Source organism: Telmatherina bonti (genome assembly GCF_933228915.1).
Source record: "Telmatherina bonti genome assembly, chromosome: 12".
Lineage (NCBI taxonomy): Eukaryota > Metazoa > Chordata > Actinopteri > Atheriniformes > Telmatherinidae > Telmatherina > Telmatherina bonti.
The window spans coordinates 20,272,575-20,285,886 of record NC_136610.1 but is presented as its reverse complement, the minus strand read 5'-3'; the positions used below and the strand labels follow the sequence as shown (position 1 = coordinate 20,285,886).

Below are 13,312 nucleotides of genomic sequence, written 5' to 3'. Positions count from 1 at the left end.
CATGATTGGACGTGCGGAGATGACAGCACCTGTGGCTCCTCTGCAGAACTCTGACTTGCATTTCAATTGACCCTCACACTCCTGCTAGGTGGTAGTCCCCTGGGCATGGCCCATTCATCTTGCCAGAATGGAATACATTAACAGAAGGATTACGCTGCATCAGCCACGGTCCTATTGCTAAGTGCTTTATAAATGTAAAAGGTACAATGCATTTCTTTTGCCCTTCACTGTGACACTCGCGACTGTGTGCATTTAACTTGTGTGTGAGATCTAAAAATGTTGAAGCTGTACTTGTGCATCAATCTTCAGCACAGTTTAATTTAATAAAAGCAGCTAAATACATTTTGTATCCAAGCATGTTGAGTAAATTTTGTTTTCTGAGTGCTGAGCTGCTAACTGTGTTGAATATTAACAAACTCCTTTTGAGAAGAAGACGTAGAACATTATGGGTATTTTGCTGTAAAGGAGACAACACAAGGAGAAAAAGAAAAAATTACAGTAGAACATCATAATACCAATATTTTCCCTATGCTTACCATTGCGTGGTGTCCGTTTTCGCCGATCACGGAAGGCTGCTCCCGACTGTAGAGCTTCCATAAGGCTGTCCATCACGCCAGTTTCATCTCCTTCTGTAAGACAACAGATAGGAGGAAGCAAAAATGTTTATATGACGAGATATACATCAACAAAGCAGCATTACGTACATAGTTCAATCTGTACAGACAAACACAAACCTGCCTGCTTCAAGGTCTAATGCTACAAACTGCACTTTGGATGCTTTTTCCAACAGGTTAATGAACAAAGAGATAATCACTTTAATTCTGAATAAGCTTTAAATAGTCCTTCAAAGTGTACCGGTTTTGAAAAACCTCAGGATGAAAACTTCCACTGATGGTCATTGACAGATATTCTTTCTGAGGCAAACGAAGGAAAGGTAAGTGCTCTTTACAGAGATTTAGTGAGGAGCAGCTCAATACTAGGACGCTCTATCATTTCTCAGTCAATGACACTGGGACCAGCCTTCGAAAAACACTGCCCCTGCAAACCATTCCAGCTGTCCTGTGGTTCCATGAAAGCATAGAAGTGAAGGCAGTCAGCATTTTAAGATTAAGTTCATTTAAAGTCTATTTGTCCCACCATCACAGTTTCGGAAGCAACATACCACTCGGTGGTATGTTGCGTATGTATGTTGCAGAGTTCAAAAATAAGCATAGCTTCTATATCTGGGCCATATATCTTTAGGCCTTAATATTAATGAGTCAGAGAGACGACCTTTTTTATCATTCTGGTCCAAAAAAAGACATTATTTTAAACTAAGATCATTAGAGTGAGTTATTGTGGAGCTAGAGACTTTGCAATCAATTCTTTTGCATGTCTGATTTAACTGTAGGGATGTAGGGAAAAACGAGAGAGAAAACAACTGTTACTTCCAGCAGAGAACAATTTCCAAGCATTGGGGTGATCAATCTTTTGTTGCTTCAGTGTCAGGCAAACTGAATCTATGAATAAAACACCTTGGCATTGTGTGGTGTACCAATAATTAAATGAAATGGCAACATGTCATCATTACAACAGGAAATTAAGTCCAAACATGTTGTTCCCTTTGCCTCCAGGAACGAACCACCCAACCTGCAGTTAGTCACACAAGTTAAAAAAGAAAAAAACAAAAAAAGATGGTACAACTAAGAATAGAAACATGTCTTATGCAAATTTAAAAAAAAAAAATGAAGAAGAAAAAGCAACTCTTAAGTCGTGCTTGCTAATTTTACTCTCTATCTCATTCCCTCTCTTTTTTCCTCAAGTCCTTCCCAAGGGCTACTTTGAAATCAAAGTATCTGTTCCAGCTGTGTGCTGTGCTTAAAAGCAATCCTGATTAAATCAAGCTTAATTAGACCAGCTTTATCTGAACAAAACCAAAGCTGAGCCAAGTAGTGCTTATCTGGAATTGCAGCACTACACCTCAGATAGCAAGTTCATTGGTTTAAAAAAAAAAAAAAAAAAAAAAAAAAGCGACCACGGCTTTCGCGTCCTACGGACCTGAAGAAGAACATGTTGAACAACTATATCAGCTCCCAAGATCTCCGGTTAGTCCTTCATATGTAGGCTAGCAAGAACACATTGTGAGTCTGATAGAAGGAGAATGTGTTAAGTGGCAGGTAAACATTAATCTCCAACAGCCATGCTACAAGAAACTTTCTGATAGCTCCCTCTTCACCCCCTTCTTCATGTAGACCTGAGCATCACATGGGGCACCTGACACTTTGATCAATTTGTCCTACTTCTAGCTCAACTGTAGCACAATTCATCATTTGTAATGGCCAGGATGTGAGAGCTCTGGCAGACTGGGGTTCAGGATGGCAGACACAAAGAGCCAAAATGACTAAAATGGGAAACATACTCCCCTGTCACTTCATAGTGCTCAATTAACTATGTCCTAAGCTGTCCAAAGCTTAAACTTGGGGCATTGAGACATTCTCACAAATGAGCCTTGAGAGTTTCTCACAAAACTATACAGCTATTCTGCTAAGACAAGGTAAGCGTTTAGTCTGAATATTATTTGACTGCACTTGTTCTAATAATCCTCAAAGCAAACTTTCTTAATGACTTACTGTAAAATTGCTCCTTTTAGCGGGCATTTTCCTCCTTGCTCCTCTAATTCACACGTCTTATTTTGAGCTGTTCCACCTAAGCCAAATATTCATCTACTCATTAGCAGCTACGATACACTGCATAGTGAGGAATTATAGAAAAGCTAACCTTTTATGCCCAAAGATCTTTCTCAGGAGGAAAGATCCCCTCTGCTCACAGGAAATTGCTTTCTAAATGGGTTAAGATGAGCTAAGACCCAAGACATCGACAAACCCTTCCAGTAATGAAACACGTTGGTGGGCACCCTCGACCGACAGCCTTGGGGTCCTTTAATGATCTTATTAAAGTACGTGGAAGTGTGGAACATAGTTGCTGCTTTTTTAAAAAAAAAAACTTTTAGGTAATTTCTAAAAAAAGTTAAACCTCTAAAGATGAGGAATAAAGCTCTGTGAAAAGTCTCCCAGAATCTCCCAGGAAGATGGTGTACATGCTCCTTATCGCTCTCTCTCTGATTCCTTCCGACCGCCAATCCTCCACCTCCTCCTCACACGTTACCTGGATATCTGGTGGAACCTGAACCTCGAGGCTGTGCCAAATGTAACTGTGAGCCCCGGGGATAGACTCGGTCTGCGATATATTTACAAGCAGCACTATCACATTTTCTAATTAGGAGGAGCAACAAGAGCAATGTGCTCTCAGCAGGATTGCCATAAAAACTTCACACATCAGATTAGTTTTTGCTAAGAGAGAGAGAGGGGGGGGGGGATACAGGCAGTAAAAAAGCAGTTTCAATGTACCAGTCACCAATCCCAGGAGCAGAACACTAAGTCGAGTGTCGACACCAGCAAGGGGAGGAGAGGAAGGGATAGGAAAAGAATAAGCACAGACACTTTAAGTGTCACCATCAGGGAGGAACACTGTAAAGATGAAATGAGGTGGGAGGAGGAAGGATGTGGGGGATTGGAGGGGGGAGGGGAGATTGGAGGGGGGACACAAAGGAGCAAGGGAGAGAAGTGAAGAGTTTTTGTGGGTGCAGTGGGTTATTGAGTGGGAATAATGGAGCAAGGCAAGACACAAGGTCATAAAACATCTTCCTGGATACTTGACAACTTGAGCTCTGTGACATTTAATTATTTCTAAAACATACAGTGCAGCGTGTGAGCGCAGGTACACGGACCCGCAGCTGCAGTTATGCCTGCCACATGTTCAAAGTGTTACAAATGTCTGCTGTTTATTTGCAGCAGGATCGGCTCCGCTTATCAAAGGTAAATGTTTAGTGTAGACGGGGGTGTCCAAAGTCGGTCCTCAAGGGCTGCAGTCCTGCAGGTTTTCAGTTTCCCTCCTCCAACACAGCTGATTCAAATGAAACGGATCCAATAGCCCATGAATTTCTGCACAATGACCTATTTATTTGAATGGGGTGTGTTGGAGCAGGGAACCACTGAAGACTTGCAATATTGTAACCTTCTAGGAATGGAGCCGGACACCCACGGTGTCACTTTGTGTGGAAAAACTTACACAGAAAAGAAAGTAAGAGGAGCGGGAAGATAGCTAGAGAAAGAAAAACTGAGAGCAGATCTGGCTAATGTCAAAAAGATATCCTCTGTTTTTGGCAGCTAACAAATAACAAATCATATCAACGTTCACAGCAGCTGAACTGGATGGATCCTGTTTCATTTTAATGTTATTTTGTATCATTAGATGGGACGTAGATCTCGGCAGTGTCTATCCTGGCCTTAAGCAAAAAAAGAGGATTAACGGTGATGATTTCTTTGCTGGAAAACACTTTTGAGTGACATAGGATTGAAATCTGATGCAGAACTTGTGGCATGTCAAATTTGTTTTAGAATGTTGTTGAGACGATGTGCAGCATATGTTGTGGCTAGGACTCTTCTCAGCTGGTCTGTGATGCAATAATTGGTGTGTGAGAGCGCACATTGATGTGTGGGGACACCCAAAGCATCGAATAAACAAAAATTTGTCATCCTTTTTAGTTGCTAGCAATTTTCGTGATATTTGAGTACATATTTTTGACTGAAGTAAAATGGTTGGAATCAACAAGCAATAAAACCATTAAACAAAATAAATAAATCAATAAATAAATGAAAAACCTAAATCTAAGCTTAAACCTGGCAAATCTCTGCCTCCTTGTACTGATTATATTTTCAACTCAACATTACAAAATCAAACTTTAAAGGCACATTCTGTCCCCTTACACCACAGAATATCTTTCACCATAAGTGCTTTTTCTTTTTACATGAGATTGCTTGAGCATTCCTTAAGACATGGAACATTACTTGGGCTTTTACATTGACCCAAACACCCACAGGCATTTTGTTGTGCACGGATTCTGCTGGAGGCTAAGGGATATAAACATCAGAATGCTTCACCAAGTGCTGTGAAAACTCTGGTAGGACATAATTTTGCAATTAAGATACTCATCCACATAATGTGCCAAAGCTCAGCACACAAAAAAAAAAAACTCAATTCAGCCATTGTTTACTCCAAATATGACCTGAATAAGGTCATAGTGATTGGAAGGGGATGGAGGGGGAGGGGGAGGAGGGGGGGTTGCTGTTTACATGGCTGCTTTACTTAGATTAAGACCTTAAATGAATTACTATCTTGATTTAGCTGTGCATCTAAATGTAAAAAAAAAAAAAAACAACAAAACACATCAATAAAAAATCTCTTTTCCATCCTTTTTTAAACTTCTGCCAATTATTTTAAATACTAAGTAAAGAAGAAACGAACAGCTGTCACCTCAAAAACATGACAAAGCTTTTCACTAAATCATCAAAGTGAAAAAGAAGAAAATATGCTGGGCGCTCTTTAAACTCCAACAGCATGACACTCCTATAATTATACAGCAGTGTCAACAAAGCCTGTTCATAAATTCAATTTGTTATCTGTCATCTCCTGCATGTTTTGCAGGAAAGATTAAAAAAAACAAAACAAAAAAAAAAAAACACAGTGGATCGATTGAGAACTCAATTTCTGATGGCTCACATGCATCTCTGATGATTCATGCGGGGAAATAGAAACAAATAAGTGTTCTGCCAATTATATATGGGACTCCAATATAATAGAAATTTATGACATCCTTTATGCCACGAGCAAACTTTCAATATCGCTGGCAATTTAGCTAAATATATCCCAAAAAATTTAAATAATTTTCAAATCGGTCACAGCTGAAAACAGCTTCATGTGAATGTTTACAATCACAGCTGAACCAAATCAAAACTCATAGGAGCTCTCTATTACCCACTATCCACTACCATGAGCCAATTCTTGAGTCCAATTTGCTCTGTAATTAGATCTAATGAGAGCTTACAGGCCTTGTGCTTGATAAATTAAAGCCATTGCGAGAGAGGGACACAGTGAGAGCTTAACCTCACCCCAGTCACCCTCTATGACTCCAGCCGAGAAGATGAGAAAGAAAAGGGGGATTGAGAAGAGAGGAATATCTCTGTTTATATATTTTTTTTCTTTGCTTGCTACAGATTGTTTTTGAACACATTTGAGCCCATCTGTTCCCCCACAGACAGTCACCTGTGCAATTAACCTGGACCATTAGCCGTGAAACAAAGGCCTCGGCTGAAGGAGGGGGTGCAGCTTTGTGGCCAGGTGGAGAGGCAGGAAACACACTTTCTTTTAATCTCAACCGCTATTTCAGCACTCCCTTGCATGCACCTGGTTCCGTGTTGTTATCACACCTGAAATCAACATCAGCCACTTACACTTACACGCACACCTGCATTACTGAACACCCCCTTTCTCTTACTGCACTGTTTCCTGCTTTTTAACTGTCTAGCTTTGAGCCGAGGCGCCCTTGACGCTACCTTGTTCCCTGCCGTCCCAGCAGCTCCTAAGACCCGGACAGACAGACACCATTACTGCCACAGAGAGCACAGAGAACACACATGTCTGACGCACAGCATTCATGCACCTGTTAGGCATCATTCCTTTGTTTTTCCCCTCCATGCTCTCTTACCACATGTCTGCCGTCTGATGCTAAAGCTTTGGCGAAATGACCTGAAAAAACTTTCCAGAGAGTCTCCAGTCTACAATTTGTGTGCACAGATCCTAGTTCACTTTAAATGAAGAGGGAGAGATGGGGACGGAAGGGTAAGATGGCAAATAAAAAAGACAAACTTGATGAGCAAACCCACTCATGTCCTCCCCAATTAAATTATGAATGCTCCTCCAGCTTTCCAATCCAGGAGGAATGGCAGTGCAGCTACTGTGTTATTACCCCGTTCGGCGCCAGGGTCACGTAAAAAAACAGAAAGCAAGACACGGAGAAGGGGAAGGATGTCTCGAAAATGGCAAAGGTGGGTAAGAGGTGAAAGGTGAGGCATACTTCTCATGCATGAAGTAGCGAGAGAAGTGTTGGACTTTGGATGGCCTGGACACTGCAGACCTGCAAACAAAAAAAAAAAAAAAAGCAAGATGTCCTGGCTCCGAAAGACCGGGAAAAACGTGACGAGAAGTTGTATGTCGACAAGGGAGAGATGAAAGTGGATTAGCCGCCGTGGCGATTTGCATTCTGTGGTGGAGCAAAAGCCCCAGCGATGCCCCGAATAGCTGGATGCATGAATAAGTAAACAAACAAAAACAAAAATAAACCCTCCATCTGGATGGATGCTGCCAGGCCCCAAGTGAGAAACAGTAGGGAGGGGAGGTTGGGAAGATGGGAAGAGGGGGAGGAGAGACAGATACTTGCAGCACAGCCATCAGTCGTGTCTTTCTTCTGGTATCATTTACTTCTGCTGCCTCCAGGCCTCGGCACTTACCATCCAGCTATCTCCATCTATCCACTGCTTTTGGCTAGTTTGCCCAGTAACACCACCAACACACAAGAGACAGCTCCAACCCGGCACTAACAGATGTTAAGTTGACACATTTTCCACGAGCCACATGGGGTCACAATGTCAGGATGCCAGTTGGGCCAGGGGATGCCGCCCTCACAGCAGAGCGGACCACTACTACCCCTCTTCCATAAGAAAGTTCCTGTTAAAATAGGCTACAATATGGAAGGCCCTGACCTATATTCATTCCTACTGATCTCCCAGCAGGACCAACATTTTAATGGTATTCACTTTTAACCTAACGCTCACTGCAAAGTGATCAAATTACATATCATTTAAACAAGAACAAAGAAAAAAAAAACTTTTTCTTTCACTAACACTAAAGTATGCAAATAATCTTAAGAATCGTTGTTTGGAGTTTAATTCCTGTCATTTCTTTTGTTTTAAGCTGATCTATGTGCTTCTTATCTGCTCCCTTTTACTGTTATCATTAAAGAAGAACTGCTGCTGTTTTGCTTCTGTAAAATCTGAACATCCTTTTAAAACACTGTTCCCCCTTTTTTTTTTGTACTATTTTATTCACACTGAAAGCCGGCATAGTCTGTTGATTTAAGACTGACATTTTAGTCTCTGAAAATTGGATAACAGAGAAAATGGTGTTTTACTATGCAGTTGTATCAGCTGTGGTGTCTTTCTTAATGCTACCACTGGGAGTTGCTAAATCCTACACCTTTAATTGCTTTAAGGTAATCCTCATCCTTCCTGCATAAAAATGCTTTTTTATGGAAAAAGCTAAATGGATTTAATTTCAAAGAATAAACAGGACACAGTTGCTACGTTTACATGGGAGTTTTAATTTCTGTTTAATTGCGAATAAAAGTTAATTCCGCTTTAAACTGATGAAAAATGACCATGTAAACACTTAATTCCTAATGCAAATTTCTATTCGGAATTAAATTTAATTCTGATGTAAGTGGCTGGTTTATTCGCATATTAATTCTAAACTACTTAATTCCTCTGTCATGTAAACCTTCATTCCACTCCAAGTTAATTCTGGTTGTTCTGCACATGCTCGTTACATTGTCTTGTCCCGATGACGCTCGTTGTTTTGCCTCTCGTGTTCGGTGGTCTATCGTTCATCTTCTTCTCAGTTGCTGCAAAAGTGAAGTAGTATGCTCGTGTTGAGCTGCTACTTCAAATTTATAATGAAATAGCGGCGAAACTGGTACTTATTATGTAGTTTTTACAAGTTACGACGGAAACTTGCAGGGAGCAAACTTTGTTTATTTCCAGTATATGTCATACATCACGTGCACCCTCTGTCCAATCAGAACCCTTCCCAACCTGCCGCTCTAAAGAGGAATTAGTGAGGTCGTGTTTCATATAAACCTTCATTCGGAATTATTATTTTCATGTAAACTCGTCAGAGAATACGTTAATTCCGAATTATTTAATTCCAAAAAAAAAAAAAAAAAAAAAAAAAACCATCATGTAATTGTAGCCATACTCTCATGTAACTGGCAATAATGGTGTGAAAAAGTGCAATCAGTGCAATCATCAGGACTGGAGCTAAGTGATGAAGCAGAAGCTGCGGTGACTGAGCTTTCAGTGGCATTTTGGTTTAACCTCAAGCATCTAAAACATCAGCTTTTGACTTTACTTGTCTGGTAGAGAAGCATTTAACAAAACATATTAACAGTACAAAAACACAGTTCAGTATGTGGTGGTTGTTTGTCAGAAGGTCATTTAATCATATTAGGGTTAATGGAATTGAATAGATTTCGAAGAGGCAGACTGAGCTGCTACTAATATTCCAGTGTGGATTCTCCATTTTAAACGAGTGGCCCATTTGGATAGTGGATGCATAGTTTTGGAATACAGATCAAGATAACATCTGAACAAAAACCCCACATGGACTGTTTGCATCAGTAAAAGGCGGTGCCGTCTGGGAAAGTTAAATGGATTTGACAATGGGATTTGATGGTCTTTGTAGTTAGAGTAATTAGGTTTGATTGACTGTAAAGTGACTGGTGAGGTCCAGATCTGGGAGGGAAGATGATCAGATGCATGAACCATCCACAAATTAATGAGATTCAACTGTGCTTCAGCTGAATTAGCCAAGTAGAAGGACAGCCATGAAAGCACTTAGAGAAAGGAAACATCAGGGATGACTTTACAGTGTGAGACAGGAAGAGAATTACAGAAAAAAAAAAACACACTTTCTTCACTTCTGTAAGAACTTCAATGAAAAGCAGGCTCGTTTTCCTAATGCTGACACTTATTTGCTGGAAATATTATATGGAGGGAAAAGTAATGGATGACTACATTATTCTATCACTTCAACTTGCAAAATGATATTCTGCAGTCAATATAATGTATTTATTCCTTGCATGCTACATGTTTATGAATATGCTTCCTTTCCTAAGCATCTCAGTTCACGCTGTTTGGTCTGATGGGACTGAGCGCAGATGCAGACATCTAGGATCTCCGTGTCGTCGCTGCCTTGGGGCAGATTCCGATTCTGACTGGAGATACTGCACAATCTAATATGCTGTTATTTATTAGACTAGGTGTATGACAGGCAGATAATCCTGCCGTCCTTGTTCCTGTCTTTCAAGGTAATTATGGAATTCAGTAATCTGTACGTGGCAGTGGCAGATAGGCTTTTGTACTCTTTGCTCTCTAGATAAAAACAGCTCAGACATGGGAGTAAAAAGAAGGCAGTTTGCTCATAGTTTGGCATTACACTTCAGTGAAACATGTTTTTTTATTCCCCTTAACTTCATTGTCAAATAAAACCCGGTGTGATAGCCATCAATGCAAGGAAACTGAAAGTACACTTCAAAGTATAAACAGGTGACACATTCAGAAGCTTTGTACCATATATTTCACTGTTACATTGTTGTAAGGTCTGTCCCTGTTTGTTATGCTCTACATCAGACATGAAGGTCAACTTCAGCTCTAACATTGGCTTCATTTTCCAAGCTAAGCTGAGGAATAGCAAGAATCTTTTAGAAACATTTCTTTTATCTCCTTGGGTCTCTGACCTTCACGTCTCCATAGCTATCTCTCCTGGTAATATTGTTTGACACGTCTGCTGTGCTGTGGAGGCTCTATGCAAACTTAGAGAGCCAACCTGTCCACCCCGCCGCTGCATGTCAGCGCTAGTCTATGATCACCTAGCTGGCATGGCTCCGACGCAGGTATGCGATGGCCTACTGGCAGCTGTCAGTGTCACACAAAGCCATCAATCCACAGCCTCTGCACTGTCACTCCTGACAGGGTTCTGCCAGCCATGAGCAGTCAGCCAGCTGCATAGAAATATGTCAATTTAGTTTAGAATACCACACTCACAGTCACATGAATTTTTAGAATTTGCCTTAAAAAAGCAAAGAGAAAAAAGAAAAAAGACAAAAAAAGAAGGAAACCAGCTGACAACTGAAAGAAAGTGGAGTGGTGAGGTGATGCCAATGTTACATTGTTAAAAGAAATACTCTAAAAACAGGCAACTGATTAATATGGTTTCAATGAGTTTTTTTTTTTTTTTTTTTTTTGATGAACGTGGATCTATCATTTTTTTTAAAGCAACATGTCATAAATTCACAATAAAACCTAATTCGAAGTTGCAAGTCAAACAGCTCAAATGAAAAACTTGCATTTTAATAAATACATAAAAAGTACAAGGCTCAGGCTGCTGTCCAGACATAACCCAACTAATCTCTCTGACCTACTTTTGCTCATATTTAGTAAATGTGCTGTTTTTATTTTATTTTATTTTTTTTATTTTTTTTTTAGAAAAGCCCATTTTTATTTGTGTAAACATGCACCATTTCATCCTCGACGAGTGAAAGGTTGACAAGAAGGATGCATAAATAGAAGCTGCAGACCCATCATTGTCAACATGCCAACTGCTCTCAGCAGAGCATCATAGAGACACGGAGACCTCATTCTAGCAGGCCTCGCTGAAAGGGAAGAACGACTAAACAACTATCACCAGCTCAAAAAAAAAAAAAAAAGAACAGCTTTAGGGAGGATGGAGAGACGATAGTGCTATAATGAATCATATATAATATAAGAACAAACAATGTCCGACACATGCAAACCTAAATTACAGAATGCTCTTACCATCTGTTGCTATGCACCTTTTACATGTCTGATTCAGACATTTGAGCGTAAATGACTCTTAAACGTGAGGGTAGATTTTGTGGTGGTTGTTCAGCTTCTAGATGCAGTGTGAACAAAGGCAGCGAAGCGACATAAGACATGATTATGATGTGCGTTCAATCGCGATATCACAACACATATGCCATGCCACAGCACATTTATTACAAATAATTTTCCCACAAAGCAACTCGATGTATGGATATGCATCCTTCTGGTGTCTGCAAGCTGTTGTAATAGATCCAGGTGGCTGTGTGGGCTCACATTCTTTCTGTGAAAAATGATGTAAGCTAAACTTAATCATAAAGCAGCATCTGCGGAGCGTTCCCAGTACGGGTGTGTTTTTAAGATTTTTACTGAAACTGTAGATTTTTCTTTAATCTTTATTTGTTTGAATTAAACATATTTATTTGAAGATCTAAGTAGCATAAAAAGTTATATTTAGTTGGGCAACATTCATTTTGAGACAGCAAAAAGTTGATAGCTGACAACTGGGAATGCTTCCTAATTTGACGCCCTACTGGGAGTGTTTACTCACTGAAAACTAGACGTTGTTTTGGATAAATATCTCTCAAAAACTCGTGCGACCTGGACTAAATGACATGTTCAGATGACCTGTATTTCCTGGTTGGGTTGTTGGTTATTCTTATGTGCTACATGCCAAGTTGCATAGTGCTCAAAGACGCCTATGTGCTTCCCGGCTCTGTTCAAAGCTTACTAAATTTGACTGGAATACACAGTTGACATGTAGGTTGAGACACTCGCCGCAGATGTGGGCACTGACCCCGGCGATGCTGGCCGTACAGGCGACCAGAGGGGCCCGCATCTCCCAAATAAATCCCTCAGAGGAGAAATGCCCAGATGCTACACCAAGCTCCATCTCTTTCCACACTCAGAAAGCTGCTTTTGACACAAACTCTTTCACTACAAAAATAATAATATTAATAACAAAAAGACAGATAGAAGAGAAAAATCCAGCTCTGTGGAAAAACGTTACCCTGGATCAGACACAGGTTGTAGTTTGGGTTTATTCTACACTATTCAGCTGCCTTCTGTGGTGATGTAAATTGGTTCAGTTAATATTCAACATCTGGTCAGTTCAAGAGAATACGGAAAATCCACTTACAGGAAATTAAAACAAATGGAGTGACTGCGTAATGATTTCATAAGCTATTTCCTACATTACGATTTCTAATCATTTGCAGAGAAAGTGTTTTAGTCCTGTACATGTCTCATCTATCAGTCAAGACTGTTTTAGAAAAGTGTGCATGTAGTTGTGCACAGAGAGAATAGAATAGCGAGTTTTATCAAGTGCAATACAAGCTTATTTTTCATCTCCCCCCCCCCCCCCCCCCCCCCCCCCTAGTTTCCAAAAAGCATTTGCCCGTTTCTCCTCCCCCACTCTGGTGCCTTCCTGGCAAAGCTAAATGAATTAAACTTTCATTTAATATGCACTTCATTGTTAATCATTTGCAAGTGAAGAGGATTAGGTTGCAATTTGCAAAATGACATAAAATCTACTCCCTCTCAAAAAATAGGCTCTCGAAATTGTATTAAACACAACACTATGATCCATCTAGCAGTCTTTTAAGCAATAAAATGTGTAAATCTCTAAAACAGATAAGACAATGACCAGCATATAATTCTCCTAATACAACAGGCATATGTTTACTCCATCTGCTTAGTTAATGCATTAGCAAACAGAAAATGTACTTTTTTTTTTTGATCAACCCGTCTGTCAGTCTGATTGG

At 40.2% G+C, this 13,312-nt stretch overlaps 1 protein-coding gene across 1 annotated transcript in view; it reads right to left on the bottom strand.

Annotated features, from left to right (window-relative positions):
• Window positions 1-13,312, bottom strand: part of diaph2 (diaphanous-related formin 2) — a 373,599-nt gene that overhangs the window by 45,811 nt on the left and 314,476 nt on the right. Inside the window, exon 27 of the mRNA XM_079250311.1 lies at window positions 537-629. Within this exon, the coding sequence (XP_079106437.1) occupies window positions 537-629 (93 nt within the window). The remainder of the gene's footprint in view (window positions 1-536; window positions 630-13,312) is intronic.